This window comes from Cyrtonyx montezumae, unplaced genomic scaffold (genome assembly GCF_038088225.1).
Source record: "Cyrtonyx montezumae isolate F1298 unplaced genomic scaffold, pur_monq_1.0 scaffold_23, whole genome shotgun sequence".
NCBI lineage: Eukaryota > Metazoa > Chordata > Aves > Galliformes > Odontophoridae > Cyrtonyx > Cyrtonyx montezumae.
Window position 1 is genome coordinate 5,148,276 of NW_027071970.1, and position 27,293 is coordinate 5,175,568.

The following is a 27,293-nucleotide window of genomic DNA, read 5'->3' on the forward strand; positions in this document are numbered from 1 at the left end:
TGATGATAACTCAGTATCAATCAAGGCTCAGAAGAAGAAATCAGGGCACATCTCTGCTGCAGAAGGCCACATCTGATTTCTTCTCCCCCATATACTAATCACTATTACAAATTCTGATCTCCATTTTCTCAGCATTCTCTACCACTATCAGTTTTACCAGATTCCATTCCTTTTCAAACCTCATCCATCAGGAGGCAGATGTTCTGTTGCATCAGGTGTTGCTATTAAGGACAGAACAGAAGCCACTGATTGACACCATGCTTCAGGGCTCTGAGCACTGATGGAGCTGTGCAATCCCTTCAACTCAAACCACTATGATTCCTTTAAACAGGCAACATACACTCACCTATAACAAAGCAGAGCATAGGTTCCATTCTGACCCATTTCATTCATCTTCCATTAATTCATGCAGCTCACTGCTAACAGTCATCTCACAGCTTTTGCTAGGAAAACGTAGTAAAAGCCTGCACTTCTAAAAAGCATCTACATCGTATTTATGAAAATGAAATTCATTTCTAGAGATTTTTCCAATTATTACATTCTAGCCTTGGCCTCATTTTGCCTATGTAAATAAAACCATTGCCCCCTCTTTAAGACAGGATTTGTGGTGTTTTGCACAAACTACAGTGAATTAGAAATTCACATGTAGATTACCTTTCAAACCAAGAAATGATACTCTGTGCTGAGAAAAACAAAAGCTACATTTGGGCACGGGCATGCCACACTACAGTGCTGACACTAAGATTAAATTACTCTTTCATAAGTTCATGGGCTTTTCCATAGAGCAAAGTTGCCACTAAAGGTAGGAAAAGTGCTACAAGGGTATTCTCCAGCTGTTCGGATCTACACCCAGTGACTGCTTGAGGCCTGCTTTATTCTAAGAAGTGTCTCTTTATAGCATTCTTCTCAGAAAATGAAAGTGAAGTTTTCTTCCCTACAATCTTCTCTTGATGTATATTCAGAATCTGTGCTATTTTTCTCAACCATTCCTAAGAAACTACCAACATCAGACTTGTACTGCTTCAAGACTGTGATCAGTATTCATCTCCAGTAGGTATTACATTCATTTACATATTTTGTTTTGAAGAATGTACAGTTTTATCTGGAATAACTTTATAATCACTAGATTTTGAGATCTAGCAGCACTGCTGAAATATATACTTCAGCTTCCAGGGCAGTGTAACCTAGTCCAAAGGACCTTAGATGCCTGCAGGGACAGGGCACCACCACCTCTGTGCATCCTGTGCCAGTGCCTCAACAACCTCAGTGTAAACTTCTTCCTTACACCCAATCTCCCCTCTTCTAGCTTTAAAACCATTTTCCCTTGCCCTACCACAGTCCCCAACAGAAGGCTGAAACCTGCAGCTTGTGGATTACTTAAAAGGAGTACTTATGAGATATACAAGAAATATTAATAAGCTTATTATCAACCCACTGAAATCTACAACTTCATTGGGAAAAATATTAGAGAATCTAATTTATATATAAATTTTTTCCTAAGGCGACACATCTGCAAATACCAAGACAGCAACTATCTGATAGCCTGTTGACCTGCAGATGATTATATCATTATGCAAAAATGAAACTATAAAATTAATGATCACTAAATATGAATAGTTGAAGCAGAGCTGATCAAATGCATTGTGTAAGAAAAAAACCATTCTTATCAAAGGGGTCAAAAGCTTGATACAATCTTGCTTTGAAAACAGCTAAAATTTTAATATAGTGAAATTACAGAAAAAAGCTCTATGCAAATATGATTTCCAAACAATTTTGCTCTAATAATAGGAGATGCTCAATATCCTCCATCAGATGGAAGTAGCCCCTTCCAAAGTTGAAAAATTTTCCAAAGCCCATGCCTTCTCTAAACATAGGTTGAGTAACATTTGTCAAGTGCAGCACATGCTGCTTAGCTCACTTAAAAGAGTACAACCATCTGAGTAATCTGAGAAGACTATAAAGCTGAAGACTCAATGGCTCAGCCACAATGGCTCCAGCCACTGCCTGCATATGTGTTTATCAATGACTTCAGACCATAAAACATCACTGAAAAATATATTCACTGGGGAAGCAGACTTGGAAACTGGAGAAACAAGGAACAATAAAAACAGTTCTCATTTGTGCCAATAACTAAGTAGGGATGCTGACAGGATCAAGGTCTCTGCTACAAGCACTATAATAATCCTTCCCTGACAGACCTTCTTTACCATGAAAGCTGCACCTTAAGACATTGTGGTCAGTCACAACTGACCACGCACTCCTCTACAGAGCATCTTCTTAGCACAAGAGTTTAAGTCTATCCAGTCTTGAACACTTGGTGTGATTTCAAACCACTTTTGATAAAGTCAGGAAATGAGCAAGGAAATGCAGTCTTAGAGAATCCCATTCCTTGTCCCATCCTTTACATCAGAGGGTATCACGTGTCAGAAGTCCTAAGAGGATTTGGACTCTTTCAGCAGCCTCTCCTTAGTGTTGATGACTTCGGGCAAGGTCACCACGAGGAGAAAACAGCAAGGAGCCACGAGGAGAAAACAGCAGGCCCCTGAACAAGGGTAAGGAGATGCTGTCTCAGCTACAGAACATTAACAATGAGGAAAGCATTGCAGAGTCAGTCAAACATCACACATAAGTTGCATTCTGTTTCCTTTGAATTCTTTAACTCCTTTTGATTACAATGTACCATATGCCAGAGCTGAGGGGGAAATTCACTTCAACATAGCCTTACACCAATAGTATCAGCTTTCTATTACATTATTACCAAAGTTCTACCAAAAGCAAACTAAAACCAATATGCAATCTTTAGATAAACCCTTCTCAAAGACAAAAGCACTGAATAATCCCATACTTCCAAAGATTTTCTGTCTCACAAAGATGCCACAAAAAGCAAAGTCATTCACATCCATCCTTAGACAAGCACCAAAAATGTATTTCAGCAGCCACACAATTTAGATGTCTTCACATCAGCTTTAGCAGAACATGAACAAACAACTTCCTTAAGACACTACACAGCTGCTTCACATTTTGATCAGCTCTTCTCTTGAAATTGTGCTAATTTGTACTTCCAGATACCATAAGCAGACTCTTCCCTTCTACAAGAAGCAGTACCAAAATCTTTGCATAGCATTATTCTGTTTGCTCATGTATTTCAGAAGCCCTACATTAAGTCAGGGGTCCTTATTCCCTTGTGGAAATCCCCTAATAAGAGAAGCAATACTTTTTGAGCAAATTACTTGCATCAAAAAAGGCACAAATGCAGTGGGACTAATCAATCACTCTTCTCCAGTGGTCATTTCCTGTCACTATCTAGCTATGTAGTGAGTGACATAATTGAAATCAATTGCTGAATTAGAATAGGCCCTACCAACAAGAGCATCTACAGCAGATATGTCCTAGACTGGAAAAGATTAATGCATGTCTAAGTTCACAACAACATACATAAGAAGCTACCATTACTGAAAGGACTTTTTTTTTACTTGATAAAAAAATAGATAACCAAGTTCCAAATTAACCATTATGAAAAGTTATAGTTACATGGCCATAAGAGATGAAACACACAAAACTTTGCAAAAAACCAACAAAGCAGAGCAAACTAGAGAGATCTGCCTCAACTGTTGGCATCCACATGGAAAACTCTAGGAAATAAAACACTGTTTTGTTTTCCCTTCCAACTTAGGATACTCTATAATTCTGTGATTCTATTCTATGATTCCATGCCCCAGTTGACCATGATAAGGATTTCTCTGGAAGAAGTAAGAACGATAAAGCAGTCCACATGATACACACTACAGAAAGTGAAAAAGATAATGAAAAAGATAAAGCAGAAAGAACAGAAACACAGCAGGAAAAAAAAGGAGGAAAGTCACTTACTGGAATAGCTAGTCTGAGAAGCGCTTTCATATGACATAGACACTTCCTCTTCTGGCATAATCAAGGGAAAGATTCCAACCACAATCATGCCTTGCTAAGATACCAAAACTAGTGAAAGTGACAAAAACCCCACATTCCTGTCTTTGAAAGGCCTTACCGTGCCAGTTCCGACAGAACCCACCTCCTGGTGCTGGAAGGTCTCCAAATCAGAGACAGCATGCCTGGCAAGCTGCCCAGGCAAAGAAAGGTGAGAAGTATAGCTCATAGCTGATAGTTGACCCATTGGGTATCTTTTTTAAGATCCCTGTCTGAGCATGAACAGATTTCCACATAAGCCAAACCATCTGAGTGGAATAGTTCATTTTTTAAAAATGGCAAATTCCACCTAAAACTTCTTTCCCCTCCCCATAATTTCTGATCAGCTCCCACTGAGAGCTTAACCTCAAATTTTCAGTTCCTCTTTAAGCCACAAAGTGATTTGAAAGCTCTTACTCTTGTTATTTCTGTTGGAGTAGGTCCAGAGGAGGGCCACGAAGATGATCAAAGGGCTGGAGCACCTCTCCTGGGCAGAAAGGCTGAAGGAGCTGGGCTGTTCAGCTTTGAGAAGAGAAGGCTCCACAGGGAAACCTCACTGCAGCACTCGCAGGGCACTCAGAATCAGGAAGGGAGCAACTTTTTACTCAGTCTGACAGTGATAGGACACGGGGGGCTGAGTTCAAACTAAAAGAGGGGAGATGGAATTGTATGTCAGGAAAAAATTCCTCACTCAGGTGGCACTGAGGTCCTGGCACTGCTGCTCAGAGCTGTGGGTGCCCCATCCCTGGAGGTGCCTGAGGCCATGGATGGGCCCTGGGCAGCCTGAGCTGGGGACAGCCAGCCCATGGCAGGGATGGGATGGAGCTGGGGGGGAATCCCTGAGGTCCCCTCCATCCTCAGCCATTCAGTGATTGAGACATCTTTGTGTCCTTCTGAGGAGGGCCCTCTGACCTGAACCCATCTCAAGCCTGATCCCCTGCAGACACAGGGAAGCTCCCAGAGATAACGGGAGAATGTTGCATGACAACTGCATTTTGCTTAAGTTCAGTTTCACTAGATCAGTCCCCCAATGTCACTAGCAGTAGTTCAGCTGAAACAAGGAGCTAAGATGCAGTCACCAGACTAACCCCAGACTGCAGAAACTTGAAGGGAAATCAAGTGGTTTCTCCCCCACCTAAGTTGTATTTTTTGTTACACAAAACCTCTCAGACAACTGCAAATCCAAAAGGGATCCTAGAATAAACAGAGAATCAAAGTTTGTTGTATGAGGAGGAACTTCTGCTCCAGTTAAAAAGAACATACACTGCAGTGATCTGAAGCTTCCTATAAATATTCAAGCACATCAAAGCCGGTCCTGTTAAATTAAAAATGCTGTCACACAGATAGGAACTAGCCTCTAGCACTGCCAGCTTCAACATGTGAGCCTCTGATCTGAGAAGCAGAGGCTCAGCTCTTCAAGAAATTTTATTCACCGTAAGAAGAAAAAAAAGTAAACCAGCAGTTGAGTTTAATAAGGATATTAAATACCTTATGAGTGAGCTAATTAGAGCTTAACTCTTTCAGGACACTTCAGATCTGACAATGACAATAGCTGCTTCCCGTATTGCTTGCATAGTTGAAGTATCTCTAGGCTCCAGGCATGCTTCTATCTAAGATCTGGAAAAAAGCACTTGCGTAGTTTTAAAAAACAGATTCTCCTAGCTTCATCCTTGTGCTACTTCAATTTTATCATAATGCATACATCACACATATGAGCAAACATACTGGCTGTGATCCACATCAGAGACACTTAATACTAAAGCAGTCTGAAAGATCAAGTCTTCTGAATCTTCCCATAGTTGTCTGAAAATGACAAGAGGGATAGATGAAAGGAAACTCCTATCTTTAACTTCTTCTGTTTAGAGAGACAGCTCCCAGAGGCATCTCCACCATATGTATTTTGTGTATATTCAGAAGTTTACACCAGTGTGCCGCAGCAGTCCTATCACTGTACTTCAAATATCTCTAAACTCTTAGAATCAAAACACTGAAGAATACACTGAAAAAAGTGTGATAAGGAAGGAACAGCTCTGGCAACAGGGCTTTCTCAAATAGCAGAAGTAAAAAATGCTCAAGGTGTGATTTATGTTAACTAATCCTCAATGTCTTCTCAGTGCAGTTCAGGGATGAACAACTACTACCTTTGAAACAAGCAGGACACTGCCAACTAGCAGACTGGGGATACCTTGCCTCTGACTAAAAACAGCTCTCTAACCCTTGACTACTATTAAGAACTGAACTCACCAGCACTGCCTGGCTCTGCTTCACAAATTCACCTCTCAGCCTTGCTACACACCACATATGATGTCTGCCAGCTTGGCATCCATCAGGTGGTCATCTCCCCATCATCAGGGCATGCAAGACAGCATCTGCTTCTAAATAAACACAAAACAAGTAAGAGAGTAAACTGAATCCTTGTAAAACAACACTAGGATGTAAATCTTTGAAAAAAGTGTTTTCATATTGCAGCATACACATCTATGGGCTTTAGACAATGCACATCTGTCCTAAATAAAAGCCAGCAAATGCTACACTGAGCATCCTAACCTCCACCCTTACCTCCCAAAGCCAGCAAGGAGAGAGAAAACCTAAGTGGAGAAGGAACAGAGCACTGCTCTGCATAACAGGCACACTATGTGTATAACAGTCACATTTTACCCAAGAGATACAGATTTCATCATTAGTATTATTCTGGAAAAACCTGCCAGGGCTCAACTGCAGCTACCATCATGTAGCCAGGCTCAAGTAAGAGTCTATAAGTCTTCAAGGACAGTCTCCACAGAAAAGAAATAAATCACAGCCTTTAAAATAGATTCCTCCCCACCAAGTACAGACTTTCAGGAGAACTGGCCCATTCATGTCCAAGAAGGGACAGAACAGTTCCTATAATTCCAAGTCACTCCACCAAATGCACGCTTTACTCTGTTTAAGGTTGGAAACCTTCAGTTCTGAGGGTGAATTTGTTGAAAAGTTATCCTAGCATCTTTCCTCCTCTGGGGGGGGGGGGGGGGGGGGCAGAAGCAGAGCGAGAAATAAAGGATTTCTCCCACTCAAAATTACTACTTATTTTTGTTTTACAACAGTTAAGTATCAAAAGGCTCAAATTAGGAAAACAGATGTTGGCAGAAACTGTGCAAACTAGGGTCTTTCCTGATTTAAAAGCAATTTTTTCAAACACTACAATCAGAAGCATTTGAAAGTTGCTTACCAAGCACATGCAATAAATTCACAGCAGGAGGCACATACTTGCAACACTCGTGCCTGTACAGCTAATTAAACAGTTGCACTCCAACCATGACTGCTGACTCTCAAATATGCCCCTTCGTTCCACACATCCTCACCAAGGCTTCAGCTTGCTTGACTACTGATAATGATACAAAATAAAACAGCTTCAGCTCCAGAAAACAACAAAGATTAAGCTGCCATCAGCATTAGAAAACAATGAAAATCAATGTACAGAACAACATGTGTCTGGGAAGCCTACAGAGTCTGCATATATTAAGCTGCATATTTAAGGGCGTACTTGTGTCTGGAACATAACAGGCACCTAATCAACCTTTGTAAACTGGTTTTTCATCTTAAAGCCAAATGCAACAACAGAAGTCTTTTAAAGAAGCATGAAAAGGAAATAAAGAATGATAGCAGCTCATCACTGTGAAGAGACACTCCAAGGCACTAGAACCCTTTCTTCCTGAGCACTGCTACTCAATCCCAACATAAACATAGCTCCACCAGTGGTGTAAGTGCAGTAAAGTACACATTTCAATGGTCTCTACTGGATGTATTAAAAAAAAAAAATCACACTTTCCTGGTCATGTCTGGTTCAAGTGTCAAATAGTCAAGAAAAATGCACATATATTTTTAAATCTCACATTGCTGTTACAGCAATTTCAAAAACATTGTTTTGTTTTTTAAGAAACAATCTCTTCTTTCACCAATCTGCTTTAATGTGAAGAGCTCTCCCATCAAGTCACGAAGCATGAGAAATGAGGCCAAACATCCAGCTTGCATTCATTCTGTCTCCATACGTAGGCACAACCACCTCTGATCTGACCACACTCACACAGTAAGGCATAGACGTCCAAAAGAAGAGATGCTATGTACAAGTTAAATATTAACACTCCCTAAATGGAGCACTTTTAGTGCATTAAGTATTAATGCAAATACACATACCACTTCCATAGCTGGGTAAAGAAATCTCACAGAGGATACAAGAGACTGCTGCCTCCAGATGTCACCTCTCCTTAACCAAGAAGATGCTGGCCTCTTGAAAGCATTCACACTTTGAAAAACTATGCTTGTGAAAGTTATTTTAGTCCAGAAGGGCCTCACTTTGAAACGCCAAAACAAGGACTGGAAGACTGTAATAAAAAAGGGAGCATTTTTAAATACATGCTCCACCACAAGATGGTATAAACTGGAAGAAAATTACTATGTATGCTAATCAATGGTTTTATACAACTATTCAAGACTTTCCTATAAGATTCACTTAGAGCAAACTTGCCTGTGTTTCTTTCTTATCACATTCAACTGCACCAAATCATGACCTCTACCCGCTTCACCCAGGGCCATTTCGGAAGTCCTTCATGGACAAAGCAATTAAAAACGAAGTTACTCTGTCCATCCAACACGTGCTCAGGGTGAGCATATGCCAATCCTATCCGCGGGGCACAGCTAGCCACAAGGGCTGGTAACACTGCAAAGCAGACTAATCATATCTAGACCATTATATTCATATTAAGACTGGATCTATATAAGTATATATAAATGAAAAGACTTATCTAAGCAGCTCCAAGTTTAACAATTTTTAAGTCTCTCCTCTGGGATTTTTTTTTCCTAGTGACAACTCTTGAATGAGCAACAGGAGTACATGAGAGAAGCAGAGGGCATAATTCCACCAAGGGTATGGCTTGCAATAGCATCAACCTTAATCTGTGAAAACTTTGCCACATAGTTCAGTGAAAGCTTATCTGAACTACCACAGACAGCCTTATCTAGATGAAGGTAAGGAATAAAGTGGAGAAGCAAACAAGACTTGCACCAGTTGGCCTCAATTCAAGACCTAGATTGTAAGCTCACCTCCCTAGCCATCTTTACTCTCATTCCTTTAAGGTCAACATCAGTGCTTTCTGCACTGTTACACATTTTTCTCCATATTTAGATACCTTTTACCTGTTTTTCTCATGCTATGTCTCCTGCCTTGACCTCAAGGACAGCCTCAGCCTCGAGTGCCATCGTGGCTATGGTAGAAGGATTCCATCCAGTACTGCTCAGAGACAGTACTGCAGACATCAGAGTTTCCTCTTGAAACACCAACTCCTCATTGAATTTTGTACCCTGGTAGTAACACCTAGAAACATGTATTGACTATAGCCTTAGATCCATTTAGAAACAGTTTACACAGGTGTCTTTGGGCTCCAAGGCCTCATGTATTACAGGTCTACAGTTTAAGTTATCAGCCCCTAAAACTCTTCATGAATTTCAGTCTTATACTATTTTCATCTTCTTGAGAAGATATGAAAGACAAAGTAAATCATTTGACAGAAGGAGAACAACATGCCCACAAAGCTTAAGCAAGCGAGCATTGACATAACTAGACTGGAGCTCACAGGGACAAGACAGACCCAGTGTCAAGACAACAGCATAAGGGCACAGACAATCAAAGCAAAACAGTTTGGTCGGCTGTCTCCTAGAGGTGCACCCAATACCCATGGTTACTCATTCCATGAGCTGAAATCTCTCTCTCTCACAGCACAGAACCTAACAGGCAGCAGGAGAGCATGGGACCCAGGCAATCTTCATATAAGACAAAACAGGTTCCAGGTCTCTCACCTACATATCAGATTGAAGCAACAGAGTAAGGGCTCAACAGCTCTCCCCCCTCATCTCATTCTTAGCACTATTTCAGTGACTGCTCAGCATCAGAACATGGCACTCCAAGAACACAACACCAATGAAAACCAAAAATAGATGTGAGGAATTCAGTTTTACCAGAGAAATATATTGCCCCAACATCCTTGAGATCATGACTGGAAGTCTGAGCATCACACTTAAGGCATGGAACTAACAGAAAGCCTATCACAGGTGTATTCATTGTCTGAGAGTAACTAGCAAAGAAAACATCCAAAATGGTGACTCAATGCCACAAATAATTCCACTTCCTGAGTTTGAAAGGCCTTCAGGCACAAGAAGAAACTCAACCTGCCTGCTCACAAAGCAGCAACATTAAATAAAATAAAAAATTTTCTACTCCCAAGGGACACAAACATTCCCTTGACTCAGTCTCCTCTGATTATTGCCAGACATCTACATATCCACACAGTTATTTCCAGTTGCTGCTCTCAGCTCTGTGAGAAACACTGCCAGCACTTCAGAGTGCAAAGCCTACCTGACAATTTAGCTATTTTTGCTTGTTGAGAAAACAGAGGAAAGATTAAAAGTTACTCAAGTAAATAAGGGGTGGGAGGCAGTCTGAAGGAGGGAACAGGTTCACATAGCATCGTAGCCCAATTCTAAGCTCCCCTATCTTCTGCAACAGCAAGATGAAAAGACGTGCAAAGGCACTGCTACAAGAGACAGCTGCAAGAAGCTGAGAAGCACCCTACTCCTGTTTTCCTCTTGGAGTTTAAAAGAGCAAAACAAAAAACCCACTATGCTTGTTCCCCCCACAGTGTTACCCTTTGAACACAGAAGGTGTACACAACTAGAGATTATTACATAACCCACATATCACTTCTGTTCAATGGCTACATAGACTCATTACTTTCCTGCAGAGGTTTTCAAGCAGAAAGAAATCAACCAAAATCTGAACTTTTGTACACAAGCAAAACCAAGAACAATATTCCAAAAACCTTTCCCTCATGATGCATCTCTTAAAAAGAAAATACATTGGAGCTCCACAAGGAAGTAAGTTTGTTTCCAGCAGGTTCTCAGTGATACTAAGCAAACTACGCACCACAGATAGGCCAATAGTCTGATACAGAAAGAACTGAACTCACCCACCTGATGGAGGAGCTCTCTACCTAAGCAGAGCAGCACTCCTCTCAGGAAGCAGCCCAGGTCTCAGAGATGCTCTCCCATCAGTGGCTGGCCTTATATGAGCCCAGAATGGCTCCACCCCTTCTGCTCATGTGGGGAGCACAGGTGCAAACAATGCACCCTTGCTCCCTGGGCCAGCTGCATCCCTTCACCAGGTGCTCCATCACCACTTCAAGCCCTGACCTAACAGTTCCCCTCCAACTAGCAACCCAGATCAGGCTGCCCAGGGCTTCATCCAGCCTGGCCTTGGGCACCTCCTAATGGAAATGGTTTCAAACTTAGATGGGAGATTGGAATTGAACATAAAAAATAGTTTCTACAATGAAGGGAGCCACTGGCATGGGTTGCCCAGAGAGGCAGTGGAGCCCCATCCCTGCAGACACCCACCATCAGAGGACTGGGCTATGAGCACTGAGGGAGCTGTGGGTGCTCCTGTGCACTGCAGGCAGTGGGAGCATATGGCTTTGGGGGTCCCTTCTGACTCACAACGTTTCCATCATTCTATGAGGCTTGCTCAGTACAAGCAGAATTAAGGTATATAATCCCTCTCCAAGCAAAAAAGACACTGCTGCTCACATCAGTGTCACTGCCCTAGTACTGTAAGCCTGTGGTCACATAGCACCTAATTCAGCACAGAACTACATCTGAGCTTTTAGTCCAAGTGCTGCAAGAAGTCTCAACCAGAAGGAACTCACTGGTCATCATTTGTTTTAAAGCAATATTTCATTTCAGAGGTTTCAACAAAGTCTTGTTTTGCCAATCACCCCCAACCTCAGCCATCCTAACACCAGGACACGGCCCTGAGAAGCACACCGTATGCCAGCACACCCATAGCACCGGGGCAGTCAGACCTTCCAGCAACGTGAGGGCAGCTGACACAGCAACCTGGTTTGCTGAATACAAACTGTGGCCACATTAAAGAACGTACAGCAACATTTCATCTCTCTGAAGAGTTATTCTGGTAGGCACTTGACCCTAAGAAGATTTGGTCATCACAACACGAGAAACAATGTAATAGCATACCACTGCTGGATAGGAATCTGACCAATAACCAGCCAGAGACTGAACAGATGACCTATCAAAAGCTGAAAGTTCATTGTTTCTTAAGTTGTTTTTTGTTGTTACTGTTGTTCGGAGACTTTCAACACTAATGAGTAATTGATGCTATTAACATAAACAAAAGTAAGTCTTTGTATAGTCTCAAAACCACAGTTCCTTTGATTCATTCTTTAATGTGTGGCTGATTTTCAAGAATTTCTAATATTTCACTTTAATGAAAAACGCATTTTAATTTGAAAGAGCTGGGTGCATTGGCAAAATGGTTGGGGCCAAGAGAAGATTGCTGAACTGAAGTACCACTGGCCACTGCTGAAGTGCTCCTAGGGCCATCAGCTGCACAACTTCTTGCTAAACTTCATAGTGAACTTTAAATGATGACCCAACCCAACAGATTCATAGGGTCCATAAATACACAGCCTTAGTGAAAAGCCACAGAATGAAAATCATTGTCACAGAATCACCATAGAATGGTTTGATTGGAAGGGACTCCTGAGGGCACCGGGTCCCACTCCCTGCAGCTCACAGGGACACCCACAGCTCCATCAGGTGCTCAGAGCCCCAATATGCCATCAAAGAACGGCCTCTGTTCTGTCCTTAATACCAACACAGCAACACATCAGGCTCTTGATTTCCCCATAGATACAGTGTTGAGTGAAACATGAATGATTTGACAATGGACCAAAAGGACAGAGAATGTCAGTATCAATTTCAGCTTCTTCCAGCATTACCTTTTAAACAATGTCAGAAACATAAATTAATTGTTCCATCCCTATTTTCTCTGGAAGAATAAACAAGAATGCTCCCCAGCAGCTTGTCCTCACAACTCGTTTGCCTGCAAGTGAATTTTTTTACAAGAAAGCCTCGCAGCAGAAACTCTGAAAGAACGTGCACAAAAAAGTGGTATTCTTTACTTTAAAAGAATAAAAATCTTATTTTGAGAATCACCTTCTGTGGCTTTAGAGCTTATGAGGCACTAGAGTTTTCTCTGAACACGTATATAGAGACAGAGGGAGACACACTCTTTAGGAGGGTCAGTTGTGATGGCTCAAGGGGAAATGGCTTCAAACGGAAAGAGATTTAGATTAGATACAAGGAAAAAGTAGTTTAGAATGAGGGCAGTGAGGCACTGGTACAGGGTGCACTGAGAGGTGGTGGTGCCCCATCCCTGCAGACACCCACGGTCAGGGGATGGGGCTGTGAGCACTGATGGAGCTGTGGGTGTCCCTGTGCACCGCTGGCAGTGGGAGCAGATGGCCTCTGGGGGTCCCTTCAACTCGAACCATTCTATGATATACAAATGCATATCCATAGGTACGTATGCACGCACACACAAAACTCAAGCCAAGAAACTCCACGGCTGTTAATGAGAAGTTAGGGTTGCTATTGGCAGTTGCTTAACAATCAAACTTATTAAAACACCATTTAAGTCATTTTTCTTTACTTATCCTAAGGGGAAAAAAAAAAAAAAGAAAATAAAGTCAACAATTACCAGCGACTACAAAGAAATTAGATAAGCACTTCAAGAGTTTCAAACAGAGCAAAGGGCAGCCGCGTTCAGATAAAAACCGACATTATTTCTCCGGCGAGAAGTCAAGAGGAGCGTTAATAAGGAGGAGTCAGAGAGGCGAGATCGGAGCGCAGCGCTAACAGGTAGGCAGAGCGGCACCGGACCTGCAGGGGGAACCGGCGCGGAGCAGCAGCGAGCGCCTCGTGCGCTGCCATCCGCACGCACCGCGCCGCGCTCAGCGGCGGCCGCTCCGACGGCGCCCCCCCCCCGCACCCCGCACCATCCCCGCCCCTCAGCCGCCGTCGCCGCTCCCGTCGCGGCCTCGCACCGCGGCTCCGTGGCTCCGCGGCCCGCCGGGCTGTCAGACGGGGCTCGGCGCGACGCGCGGGCCCGGCTCTGCGGAGCGCCCCCGCGGCCTTTGTGCGCGCATCTGTCACCGCGGCGCCCCGCTCCCCCAGGCCGCGTGCCGCACGTGGGGCCCGGCCCGGCCCGGCGCGGGGCTTTGTGCCGCCAGGTGACGGCGGACGGCGCCGCGGAGCCATCTTGGGGCCGGAGCCCCTTCCGTTCCCGTCCCCCTTCCCCGGCCCGCCGTCCCCGTGGCGCTCACCTGCACGATCTCGCCCTCGGCGCTCAGCGTGGCCCCCGCGCGGGGAGAAGCGGCCCTGCAGCCCCGTGGTGTAGGTGGTGTAGTCGCCGCTGGGGCTGGACTCGAAGAGCACCACCTCCACGAACGCCGTCTCCTTTCCCAGCGCCGCTCCCGGCGCCGCGGCCAGCAGCAGCCCGAGCAGCAGCGGCGGCGGAACGGCCGGCCCCGCGCCGGCCCCGCAGCCCCTCATCGCGCGGCGGGGGGGGAGAGGCGCTCCGCCGCCGCGCATCGCTCCCGAGCGGCTCCAGCTCCGGGGCCGGGCTCCCGGGCGGCTCAGCGCCCCATGGCAGCCGCCCCTCCCGCTCGCGCCGCGCCCCGCTCCTCGCCGCCGGCCCCGCGCTCCCCGTCCCTCGGCCCGGCTGCTCCCCCGCCCCGCCGAGCCGCTTCCCTTTCATCTGCTCCACGTGACGGCCACCACGGGGTTATCTCCGCCCTCCGCGCGTCTCTGACCCGCTCCGTCCCTCCCTCGTCGCGCACACACACACACGCGCACACACGCACGGCCCCGCGGAGCCCGGCGGAGCTCGGCCCGGCGGGGCCCGCTGCTGCCGGGAAGGCCCTGGCGGGACGCGGCCTCCCACGCGGGCCGGGCCTGCGGGGTCGGGGCGTGACTGCGGCCTCTGCGCTTTGTGGCGCCCGCCCGGGCCCTGCGCGGGTGCCGGGGCGGCGGGGGGCGGGCAGCGGGCGCCGGCCTTTGGGGGATGCCCCGGTGCGTGAGGCACGGAGCCCTGGGCGCGGCGGGCTTCACGGCTGCTGCTGGTACGCGGCTTGCAGCAGCTGTGGGCCTCCGTAAGCCGTGTACCCGTGGCACCGATTCTCTCTGTGCTGGAGAGGCGCTGCTCTTCTGCATACGTGTGTGGCGGTAATCCAACACTTGCCGTTTCCAGCACGCTGCCAGCGATCCGGCACGTTTCTCGTCCGAGTGTAGGGCAGGAGCCACAGAATGGCTGAGGTTGGAGGGAACCCACAGCTCCATCCCATCCCTGCCGTGGGCTGGCTGCCCCCAGCTCACACTGCCCAGGGCCCATCCATGGCCTCGGGCACCTCCAGGGATGGGGCACCCACAGCTCTGGGCAGCAGTGCCAGGACCTCACTGCCCTATGAGTGAACAATTTCTTCCTGACATCCAACCTCAATCCCCCCCCTTTTTAGTTTAAAGCCATTCCTCCATGTTCCATCAATGTAAAACTATAAGCTGCTCCCTGCTTATAAGCACCCTGCAAGCTCTGGAAGGGGGCAGTGAGGTCTCTCAGAGCCTTCTCTTATCCAGGCTGAACAGCCCAACTCCCTCAGCCTTTCTGCACTGGAGAGGTGCTTCAGGCCTGGGAGAGTTGATCAGTGCCTTGAACTCAGTATTCTATGAGTGTGAGAGACAGGATAATGGGATTCTTAGTGGGACACAGCAGCATTAGCTTAAATCAGTTAAGGTTTCTTCACTGACGGTGGGTCAAGGTGTGGCTAAAGGAGCATATGTTCTGGACTTCAACTACAAGGCACAAAACAACCCTAAAAGACATAATAAATGAATTTGGTACAACGAATCAAAGGTTGCCAAACCTACCAAAAGCACATAAAGACAGCTGGAAGAGGCAGTGCTGCAGTGCTGGGGCCTGGTTACAACAGAGAAGGCAGTAAACAAACTCAGACACAGTCAACATGATTTTTGGAGTATTATGAAGTTGTGTTCCAGTAGGAATCCAGAAATGAGCATCTAGTACACTGAATAAAAGCATCTTTCCTGCAAACCGCTTCTGCTTGGTTTTCTTTCATGTGCGAAGCAATGTCTGGTGTTTGGATGGTATAGAGTTTGCTACATCATAACCAACATGAAGAGCTTAAAGGAGGAGAACTCTGGGAATGTCCTCCCAGAGTCTGATACATGGTCTCCTGATCTGTAGCAAAATGTGAGATGGATACTGAAGTAATTGTTACTGCAATGAGCCACTGTTACCTCTCTGTGGACTAGGCCTCTGACATCTACACCTTTAACCTGCGTTCTTCTCATCCCTTCAGGAGTCCAGAAGAGGTTCTGCATGCTCTGTGCCTTTCCATTCTTCTTCACTCTAAAGAGTACAGGTCTCTAAAATGAAGAAACAAAGAAACAAACCTACAAAACCTCTTGCCCACCCACAAGGTGCCTTGCTCTTCTTATCTCTTCACCTGTTTCAAAAAGTCCTTTCCTAAAGTCTTAAATACGATACTGTATCCCATGGAAAATATTTGGGATAGTCCAGTCCTCCAGAACACTCAGTGTATGCCACCTGCCCTGTGCTGAAGGGTAGATCTGTTCCAGGGGCCCTTCCTACAGCCTGGGCACTTCTTGCTTCACTGGGGAAAGGGAGAAGACATCAGGAGGCCATAACCACTGTTCTGTATCAGAACTGATCAATCATGGTTTCGAGATCAAGTCACCATTAAGAACAACTGGGTTTTTGTAACAATTTCCTGACATCCATCTAGTCCATTTACAGCATTGTAACATTTCATGGACCTCTCATTTATTTATGTATTTATTTTTTATTTGAATTGGCTTTAATTTCCAACAATTGGGGGATTTTTAAGCCTTGCTTGTCAGGTTTGAGATTCTTGTTTCACCAAATGTTTTTCTTCTTGTAAATAGGTCCTCATGCCTCTGTAATCAAGTTCTTTCAACAAATGTTCTATTAGTAAATGTCAACAGCTTCATTTATAAGTTGTAGGTCAAGGCATCCCAAGTGTCCTTAAGGCTTCAGTAGGCATCTGTGAATGCTGGAGATTCATTTTTCCCTCCCCCCCTCTTCTATTTCATCTTTAAAAGTCATACAAATACTACACCTTTGATAGACGAGTAAGATATCAGATTTAAATATATATAAAAGGGTGTATTTAGATTAGACAGTTCAAAAGTAATCTTGTACCCTCTCCACTTGCACCATGAAAGTCTTCTGTTACCTGGGTACACTTTTGCCTTCACTGCAGGATCCCACTGCAGATACAAATTTATGAAGTATAGTGAAAATAGGTAGGTAGGTACATAGATAGATGGATGGACAGATAGAACCCATGCCTCTATTTATAATTAAATAGACTTCCAAAACTATCCATAGCTGGGGTCTGCAGGCACAGCAGCACTGCCTTTGCAGTAGCCTCACAGTCACATAGCAAGGAGTGACACGAGGCACCGAGTCTCAGGTCACTAAGTTTCCCCCTACTTGGGCAGAAATCCAAGCAGGAGATTTCAGGAAAAGAATGGTCTGTCTAACAGTAAAGCAATCAAATATTTCTAACTGGCTTTCTTCCCAGCTAGCAGCATTATGGCTCCCAGTTCAGTTTGCCATAATAATTCAGTTATGGTTCCTTTTTTTTTTTTTTCCTCCTACATAGTAAACTGAGGCCTGGGATTTGACATACAGAAGCCTCAAGCATTTATAACTGCAGCTGAGGTCAATAAGAGCTTTGATTTAGAGCATAATGAAATGAGATATAATTCCAAATGGTCTGAAAAAGAATGCCCTGAGAAGAGGGCAACCAACACCAATGGATGCTTTTGACACTAAACTTCCTACATTTCATTTCCCTTGCAAATAACTAGGTATTATATAGCCCTCCTCCCACACGGATGGAAAACAATCTCAGTGAAGTGCCCCCATACCAGTTTGCTGAATGTTATAGAAAAAGCTCAAGTCTGAGGACAGAGCTTGGAATATTGTGCAGGAAATGCAGCTCTGCACATCAGGCAAGAGGAAAGCCCGGCTCTGAGTAGTCCTCACCCCGTGACCACCAGTCCTCACTACTAAACCAGGCAGTAATCCTGCTTCCCTGGTCCTGCTGCCTCTACTCTTGAAAATACACTGGGCTGGAGATGTCTGAAAGCTGCTTTCCACCACATCTGTGCAGACAACCATGAATACAGCACACAGGAGAACCCCTCCTAGAGCCTCTTTTAGCCTCATTTCATAATGAAATTAAACACAGCTATCTGCCTGCCAGCTCTGTCACTCTTCTGAACACATCAGCTAATTTTAACAAAGCTTAAGGGCAGAACAGAGGTCTTAAGACTGTACATTCTTGCAAATGTTGTGAAAATCAGAGGCTGCTGCCTCTGGGTACTGCAGCAGCACTCACCAGGGTGTGCAGGAGATGGGAAGCAAAAGAGGCAGAAACATGCCTAAAAAAAACCCTTTTTCAATTCTACTGCCCAAAGAACAGTCTGTTATGGATTTTACAGTTTTCGAACAAAATACTCAATTCAAATGCATCTCATTTAATTAACATGAGGCTTGTGTAACTCTATTTGTGTGTTAAGGGGTTGCGATTAGGAAAGGACATAAGAAAATGTGAGTGCATGTAAACAGAACAGCACCCTTCATTTGGGGGGGTGGGGGGGTGGAGCAGAGGGTGGTGTTCAGCTGTTACACATTCTGTATGACAGTAGCCAGAAAAAACGTATGTGTATGGCAGCAGATTGGCCACAGCATGTGTTGTCTTTTCCTGGATAGGGATGTTTAAGGAATGCAAAACATAGGGAAGGGAAGAAGAAATGAAGTTGTTGCAGGGAGGCAATAAGGGCAGGGCCCCAGTGGTATTAAGAACAAGTATATTGAAAGCAAAGGAAAACATGGCCTTTTCTCAAAGAGAAGTTAATCAATGAGTATGGATTAAAAGTTTACTTCAGTTACTGTGTATTTTGAATTTCCATCTGTTTGAGATTATCTCCAGTATCAGCCTGACTTTACATGGAGCATAGCACATCCTTCATTCACTTTGCAAAGAAAACAGAAAGTACCTAAAAAGGATCTGCTCAGATAAATGATGTAAGAAAAAGATGGTTCTTATTCCTATGATTTATAATTCCAAGTGATCTGATAACACCAGATAACCCAGTGTGGCACATTTCAATGGGAAATCCATTCAAAAGGGTGAGGGCAACCTGTCACTGCAGGAGCCAGTGACTGTCTCCCCCCACTGGTGAGCGATGACTTTCCCATTTGAGGGCGGCGAGTCAAGAGTATTAGCGGGTAATAGTGTGCCCATATAGAAAGGAATGGTTTTCCCATTAACTGCTCTGTATACGTTGGAGTGGAGAACAGTAGGGGGAGAGGGGGAGAGAAAGGGAGAGGGAGAGGGAGAGAGGGAGAGAAAAGGAGAGGGAGAGAGGGAGAGAGGGAGAGAGGGAGAGAGGGAGGGGAGGGGAGGGGAGGGGAGGGGAGAGGGAGAGGGAGAGAGGGAGAGAGGGAGAGAGGGAGAGAGGGAGAGAGGGAGAGAGGGAGAGAGGGAGAGAGGGAGAGAGGGAGAGAGGGAGGGGAGGGGAGGGGAGAGGGAGAGGGAGAGAGGGAGAGAAAAGGAGAGGGAGAGAGGGAGAGAGGGAGAGAGGGAGAGAGGGAGAGAGGGAGAGGGGGAGGGGAGGGGAGGGGAGGGGAGGGGAGGGGAGGGGAGGGGAGGGGAGGGGAGGGGAGGGGAGGGGAGGGGAGGGGAGGGGAGGGGAGGGGAGGGGAGGGGAGAGGAGAGGAGAGGAGAGGAGAGGAGAGGAGAGGAGAGGAGAGGAGAGGAGAGGAGAGGAGAGGAGAGGAGAGGAGAGGAGAGGAGAGGAGAGGAGAGGAGAGGAGAGGAGAGGAGAGGAGAGGAGAGGAGAGGAGAGGAGAGGAGAGGAGAGGAGAGGAGAGGAGAGGAGAGGAGAGGAGAGGAGAGGAGAGGAGAGGAGAGGAGAGGAGAGGAGAGGAGAGGAGAGGAGAGGAGAGGAGAGGAGAGGAGAGGAGAGGAGAGGAGAGGAGAGGAGAGGAGAGGAGAGGAGAGGAGAGGAGAGGAGAGGAGAGGAGAGGAGAGGAGAGGAGAGGAGAGGAGAGGAGAGGAGAGGAGGAGTCTCATTGACTCAGTATCTTCCTCCTTCATTGTGGATATTTAGAATTTAGTTTGGAATTCTGGGCTGTTCTTAACACTCAAGTTTAAGAAGCAGGTGGTGTTTCAGAAATCCCCCTGTATAGATCAAATAACATCATAGAGGAATTTGGGATATACCATCATCACACCACACAGTACGGTGACATCTAAGGTCCATGCTTTAAATGGGTATCAGAAGCAATTGAACACCAGCATCAGAGAGTTCTGCACAAGTGGGCAGAGGTTCCGATGACCAGAGAGACTTACTGGACTCTTACCTGAACGAGAAGGTTCTTTTTCATTAAAACATTCTTAAATGAAACTTCAGATCCCTCTCTCCCAAGCGCGCTGCCTCCGGCCGTGGCTGCACCGCGGCACAGCAGCCAGCAGGAGTCCTCCCGCACCCGAGGAGCTGCTCTCGCAGCCGGAGAGCGGCCCTGGACGGCGTGATACGAGCCAGGATTTCTCCAGAGGCGTTTCAGTTCAAGATGTCTCCCATGGCTTCTCATTTTATGCACTCAAATGTTACTGTTGCAACGACGAGCAAAAAGGGGTAACATTTGGGAACCCTCTACTCTGTGTAAGGGTATTTGTCTGCTGAGGGAGAAGGACGCAGAAGCAGACCTGCAAAACTGAAATATTTAATTGTACTAGAAATATCCTTATATAGATAACTACAGCCTTTTTGCAAACTCCTGTTTGATCTGCAGCACAAGGGTACATGAGAGTTGTGGGACAGGGCAGATGCACAATGCAGTGATCCTTCAGGGCAGCACAGCAGGACGTGGAAGCAAAGAAAGAGAAAAGAGCGCTAAGAAATGAAGAAATGGTGACTATATACTGTGTGCTATTTGATCTGTGAGGAAAAATGAAAACAGGATGAACATCCAGACCTGTCCTTGGAAACAGTATCTCTTCATTCTGCAAGAAGAATTAGTGAATCATAGAACCATAGAATGGTTTGAGTGGGAAAGGACCCATGAAGGCCATCTGGTAACACTGCCTGCAGTGCACAGGGGCACCCACAGCTCCATCAGTGCTCACAGCCCCGTCCTCTGACAAAACAAGAAAGCTGCCAGGACTCTCAGGGCCTCTGAATTTCTAAGGAAATTCCAAAGCCCAGGAAATGAAACCTAAGAAACAGCAGAAGCTGTTTCCTTCCAGAAGTGGGCACTGTCCCAGTGCTAGGCTTCACCAGTAGGGAAGCAGCCATCAGGTTTAACTGTGTGCAGTTGTTTAACTTGAATCAAGGAAATGAATTAGATTGAATCTATATATTTGTTAAACTAGGCCTCATAGCTTGAGCAAACAGGTAACTTTAGAAAGAAACACAGGGACTATAGACATGCATGTACCACTGGAGTAGAGCTGCTGTTTGCAACTCAGTGGGGGAGTCCCGTGAAGATAAGGAGGCAGACTTGCTGTTGTGACATAATGCAATCCCCTTAACAGCTGGACATTTACTCTTAGATTTAACCCCGCAATCACTGGAGATGTCAATCACTTTTGGAATTTCTGTCCATGTCCTTGGAATGTGATGAATATTTATGTGTTGTGCCTTTAAACATGTAGTCATTTCTCTCTTCAGTGTGCATGTCTGGTGGAGCGATCCCCATGCACCCAGTGCTGTAATAAAGGGAATACCTGCTTGACATAACACATTGGCATGTCATGTTACTTTGTTGGATTTCTCGGCTTCAACCTCCTGGAGCATTTTCCAAGAAGAGGCTCCAGTTCTGAATCAGGATGTGCAAACAGGAAAATTTACTGGAACAGAAGCTCTAAAAGCATGTGAGATTTCAACAGTTGGCTGCCTTCCTCAGAGCTCACTCAGCACATCAAATATTTACTCAGAGTCCAGAACACAAGCTCTCAGCTCACTGGGACAGCAGAGCAGCAGCAAGTTCCCTCTCTCTTCTATTGCCCAACCTCATTCTGCAACAATCATTCTCCTAAAGCTGCATTCATAATATCCATCTCAAGTGAGTGTACTACTCTTTCCTTTTAGCTACCGCTACAAACATATTACCATGCATCCATGTATATAGGTGAACACAATTTCTCTCAAGCAACATCACTTCTAAAGAGCACTCACAGCACATAGCACCATCCTTTTCTTAGGCCAAGAGCTTAATCAAATCTGGAAAAAATGTTAAAATGGAGCAACTTCCAGTAAGAGTGCTACCAGTACCCCAGCAAACCTAGCCACAGGGCTGAAGTCTTCCCTGTCCAGCTGCCAATGAGCTCAGCAACCAGGTTAGCAGTCTCCTTTAGAAAGGCAATGGTAATTTTGCACCTGAAGACTGAGAGGACTCATATTTTGAGAGAGGCACTCTTCCATCTCAGTGTGTTGATGAAATGTAAGAATACGTAAAATTAACAGAAAGATAATTACAAACATTACAAGTTTGGAATAACCTTGCTTTAGGCTGCAGAACAGTTTCCTTTCTCTTTAATCAGCTACTGATACAGATCTGGGAATAGGCCAGCTGTTGACATGAGCTGGAGGCCCTAGGCCACTTTCCAAGTGTTTCTAGACACACACTGGGCAAACAAGCACTTTCTCAGACTATGCCTATTAGTTAAATTATCTTTTCCCTGTATACTCCCATTTTCTTTACCTCCTCTGTGCCCCATTTTTTCAAGCGTAGATAACATTCAACTCATATTTCTTTCCCTATCTGATGTTACACAAGGGGAAAGCCTCTCCACCTTTGTTACACAGAACGATTTCCTTTGGTAGGTTGGCCACCTGGAACATACCACATAAAAGCTGTTGGCAGGAACTAATGTTGTTTCTGGCAGGACAGCTAGCAGTATCCTCACTGGCACATCCTCAGATTGTGGTGATGAACCACAGATCTAATTGGGTACGTAAGAAAAAAGGGACAGACCCTTTAGCATGGTGTGTGTGATAGGAGAAGGGGCAATGGTTTCAAATTGAAAGAGAGATTTACATTGGATGTAAGGAAGATTTTTTATGGTAAAGGTGGTGAGGCCCTGGCACAGGGCACCCAGAGAGGTGGTGGTGCCCCATCCCTGCAGACATCCACGGTCAGGGGATAGGGCTGTGAGCTGATGGAGCTGTGGGTGTCCCTGTGCACTGCAGGCAGTGGGAGCAGATGTCCTTTGAAGGTCGCTTCACACTCCAGCCATTCTTTAATGTTTACACAAGGCCAGGTAAGAAGCTCTCTGAAGTAATCACTGTCATGTGGATCATGGGCTTAAATGCAATAATTTGGGGAAAAATATATTAGAAATATAAGAAAGTGTAAACAGCAAGCTGGCAAAACAAAAGAAAACCAAAAAGGCAGAAGTCTGAATTAAAGTGTTCAAAAATCACAGAATGGCTGAGGTTGGAGGGGACCTCAGGGACTCCCCAGCTCCATCCCAGCCCTGCCGTGGGCTGGCTGCCCCCAGCTCACACTGCCCAGGGCCCATCCATGGCCTCGGGCACCTCCAGGAGTGGGGCACCCACAGCTCTGGGCAGTGGCATTGGAAGTACATCTCAGCTCAAGACAGGCTTAATTTAACTTGTCTTTTCCACTTTTTTACCCAGTGACTTAGCCCCACAGTACTCTGCATCCCAATGGCAGCAGCGCTGTCTCGCTAAGCCTGAATACATCCTCGGTAAGAAGTTCAGCAGCCAGGCTCAGCAATGCTACACGCATCCAACAAAGCCGGACTGCAGGGTCCCTTCCGCCAGCTGTTCATATGGCACGTTAGAGCGGACATAAGCTCCAGGGGCAGCACTCAGCTCCGCGCCGGGCCGGCTCTGAGCAGCCGGGCCTTACTGAGCAGCGCCCGCCGCGCCCCACAGGCCGAGCTCCGCTCCCGCGCCGCCCCTCCCCCCAGTCTGATGCAATCCGCCCCGGCCTTGCTCCCGCCCGCAGCCAATCGCGGCCCGCGCTGTGCCTTACGTCACTCCGCCCCGACCAATCAGAGACAGCCACGACTGTAGATATCCGGGCGGGGCCGCCGCGCTGGCGGAGCGGTGTTCTGTGTTCTGTCGGTGCGGTCATGGCGGCGGTGTGCGGAGCCCCGCGGCTGCTCCTGTTCCCCGGTGACGCGGCCGAGCCCGCTGCCGGCCGCCGCCTGTCCGTCGTGCTGCCCGCGGGGGCGGCTCCCGGCCCTCCGGAGGCTCCGCCGCCGGCTCGCAAGCGGCAGCGCCTCACCCACCTGAGCCCTGAGGAGAAGGCCCTGCGCAGGTGAGGGGATGGGGGGCGAGGGGCGGCGCGGGGACCCCCGCGCGGGGGGAGGGGCGGCGGTGACCGCGCTGTGCCCCGCAGGAAATTGAAGAACCGCGTGGCGGCCCAGAGCGCCCGGGACAGGAAGAAGGCGCGGATGACGGAGCTGGAGCAGCAGGTGGTGGAGCTGGAGGAGAAGGTGAGCGCCGGGCCCGGGGTGCGGGGCGGCTGCGGGACGCGCTCTGACCGCGCGCGGCTCTCTGCAGAACCAACAGCTGCTGCGGGAGAACCAGCGGCTGCGGGAGCGGACGGGCAGCCTCTCCCTGGAGAACCAGGAGCTCCGCCGCCGCCTCGGTTTGGACGCTTTGAAGACAGAGCCGGAGTGCGAGCCCACAGTAAGTGCCCGCGTAGGGGCAGAGTCCGGCGGTGCCGCTCCCTGAGGTCGCCGTGGGACGGTGGGCGGAGCGGAGCTGCAGTGCTCCGTGCGGGAGGTGGCAGCGCGTTTGGGTGCTGCTCTGTGTTGTGTACAGTCACAGAATGGCTGAGGTTGGAGGAGACCGTAGAGATTCCCTGGCCCCACCCCCTGACCCGGGCTGGTTGCCCCGCTCCAGCTCATGCTGCCCCTGGCACATCCATGGCCTTGGGCACCCACAGCTTGACTGTGCTCTGTGGTGGAAAGGAAGAAAGAGCTGTTATGGTCACTTTGTACATGTCTCAAAAGAACTGGGAAAGTGGTGAGATGCTAGACCCTCATTTAACAGTGGTGAGTAAGGTGGATTTCCAGAAGTGGAGAGGTTTGAGCCATCATAGGATGTGGTCTCATCTCATCAGATATTGCACGAACAAGTAGAGAATCTAATGGTAGAAGTTTGCAGAAGGGCGTGATGTTGAGGATGCTGTCCTGCCTGCCAGAACACTTGTGACTGATGGAGCTTTTTCCTTGAACAGATTGTGAAGGAATCCCAGGTGGATGACATCAGGTTGGTGACCGGGTCCGCTGAGTCCGCAGCACTCAGACTACGTGTTCCTCTGCAGCAGGCACAGGCCCAGCTGTCACCATTTCTGACAACCTCCACATGGATTCTGATGGCAGCGACTCTTCAGATTCTGAAGTGAGCATCTAAACTCTAAATAGTCTGATTTGCTTCAGAGTTTGTTAATATAGAGTCTCTGATCTTCTACAGCTTGTTTTTCAAGCTTTGGAATGACCTATTTGTGGCTAAAGATCTCATGGGTATCCCATGAGTCCAGGAGATGTTAATGCAACTTTAACAAGTCCAGTTGGTCATTCTAAACAATATTGCCTGGACAGTCTACTAGGTTATACAGCAGAAGTATACAAAAGTACTGTAGCGTTTCAACTCTTGAAAACAAGCTTGGTTATTGATGTCTGACATTTAAGGAGGCTGTTGGGGCTTCAAGACAGTTGGGGATGAGTTGCTTTAAGACTTCAGGGTAGGAAGCTTACTTACCATGTGGTCATGGGCAGATGGGCCTGTGTCTGGATCTTGCTCCCTAGAGCCATTAGGTACTGTGGTGCTTGCATGTGTTGGGTCTGAGATCCTCAGGAGCTATGAATATGCAAATGTGCAGTTTGGAAATCTGTCTTAACCCTTTTGACAACTATTGATGAGAACTACTTTGTTAATAGTCTTAACTGGCAGTTATTGATGCTGGTGCTCTTTGTAAAACTGCAGTTGTGTGGTGATGTTGGCATATCTCCACTTTCAGATGAAGGTGGACTTATGTCACAGTAATGTGTTGTTGTTGTATGTATTTCTAAAACAGTATTTTATTCTGCAGTCTGATCTCTTGGGCTTTCTGGACAATCTGGACCCAGAGATGTTTCTCAAATGTGCTGATTCAGAATCATCCAGCCTGGAAAAGCTGGAGGAAGAGATCTGTGGAGAAACAAATTCCATACCGACCACCTCCTCTCCCTCTCTGGGGTCCCCATCAGCTAAGTTGGAGGCCATTAATGAACTCATAAGGTTTGATCACATATACACAAAACCCTTAATACTGGAGTTTCCTGTTAAAATGGGCAATGAAACCAATATGCTTGTGAAAATTGAGGGAGTGTCTCTCTCTCCACCTGAAGACAAAGCTATTGCTGAGGTCCCAGTATGTGTGAAAGAGGAGCCTGTAGACAGCTTAATGCCCGAGCTGGGCATCTCTCATCTGCTTCCCTCTCATCATAGCTTTGCAGCCTCGCACTATCTGCTGGATGCTGGTAGTGACTCTGGATATGAAGGATCCCTGTCACCCTTCAGTGACATGCCCTCTCCACTTGATACTGACCGTACTTGGGAGGATAGCTTTGCTAATGAACTCTTTCCTCAGCTGATCAGTGTCTAACTTGGTAGTGTTAACTGTCCCTGGTTATCTCCTGGCGGGGTAACAGGATTTGACCTTTTGTGGGTGGAAAGGAGCGGAATTGATTGTATTCATAAAGCGTTGCTCATTTCTTCCTATGAATGCTGGTAGATGTAGTGATGGCCATGCATTTCTACTGGTAAGGAAAGAAGGCTAGGGTGTTTTTCTTCCCTACCACTCCCATTCAGTGTTCTCTTAGGAGAAGAAACTTAATTTCTCAATGACTTGGTGATTTGGAAAGAACCTGAAAATCAAAGTATTCTAACACTGAAAGCTTAATTGGGATATCCATGTTTAGACAGCTGGGTTTAAATAGCCTGTACATTTTATAGATTTACTGTGTAAATGCTTGTTTTCTGTTGGCTATGTAGAGTTGCTTTTTCTCTATTTTATTAACTATATTGTGCAATTAAAAGTGCAATGCAGCTCACTTCTTGCCTTGTATGTCAGTGGAAGTGGGGAAGGGGGTATCTGGGCCTCTGAAAGCTTTACATTCTCTTATTTCTGAGAGTAGGTCTTTCTGCACTTCTGTTCCTCAAGCTAGCACAGGTGTCTGTGCCTGCTCTTCTCATTGGTCTCTGCAGGGTTAGACCTGTGCTGACCTACAGTGCTTCAGCTGTTGCAGTACTGCTTGTGAATATGCATGGGATGAAGAACTGTAACTGTCCTGTAAAATGAAGTA

At 46.5% G+C, this 27,293-nt stretch overlaps 3 protein-coding genes across 4 annotated transcripts in view; 1 reads left to right on the top strand and 2 right to left on the bottom strand.

Moving 5' to 3' along the window:
• Positions 1 to 14,230, bottom strand: part of ZNRF3 (zinc and ring finger 3) — a 71,040-nt gene extending 56,810 nt beyond the window's left edge. Inside the window, exon 1 of the mRNA XM_065738960.1 lies at positions 14,154 to 14,230. The gene's annotated coding sequence lies outside the window, so the exon portion shown is untranslated. The remainder of the gene's footprint in view (positions 1 to 14,153) is intronic.
• The window catches only part of CCDC117 (coiled-coil domain containing 117), a 40,252-nt gene that overhangs the window by 5,508 nt on the left and 7,451 nt on the right, over positions 1 to 27,293 (bottom strand). The gene's annotated exons all lie outside the window — the stretch shown is intronic.
• XBP1 (X-box binding protein 1) lies at positions 24,031 to 26,862 on the top strand. Of its 2 annotated transcripts, none has more exons than XM_065738952.1 (5): positions 24,031 to 24,256; positions 24,338 to 24,434; positions 24,502 to 24,630; positions 25,184 to 25,347; positions 26,039 to 26,311. In XM_065738952.1, the coding sequence occupies exons 1-5, from the start codon at positions 24,069 to 24,071 to the stop codon at positions 26,223 to 26,225; spliced, it is 765 nt and encodes a 254-aa protein (XP_065595024.1). In that variant the 5' UTR covers positions 24,031 to 24,068; the 3' UTR covers positions 26,226 to 26,311. The 2 variants fall into 2 exon arrangements, with proteins under 2 accessions (XP_065595024.1, XP_065595025.1); XM_065738953.1 differs by having other exon boundaries at positions 24,033 to 24,256; positions 24,502 to 24,640; positions 25,238 to 25,347; positions 26,039 to 26,862.

Excerpts from the sequence above, each read along its gene's own strand:
- XBP1 (XM_065738953.1), top strand. The coding sequence starts at position 24,069 with ATGGCGGCGGTGTGCGGAGCCCCGCGGCTGCTCCTGTTCCCCGGTGAC. Across the intron at positions 24,435-24,501 it reads TGGTGGAGCTGGAGGAGAAG|AACCAACAGCTGCTGCGGGA; the intron begins GTGAGCGCCGGG and ends GGCTCTCTGCAG. Across the intron at positions 25,348-26,038 it reads GCGACTCTTCAGATTCTGAA|TCTGATCTCTTGGGCTTTCT; the intron begins GTGAGCATCTAA and ends TTTATTCTGCAG.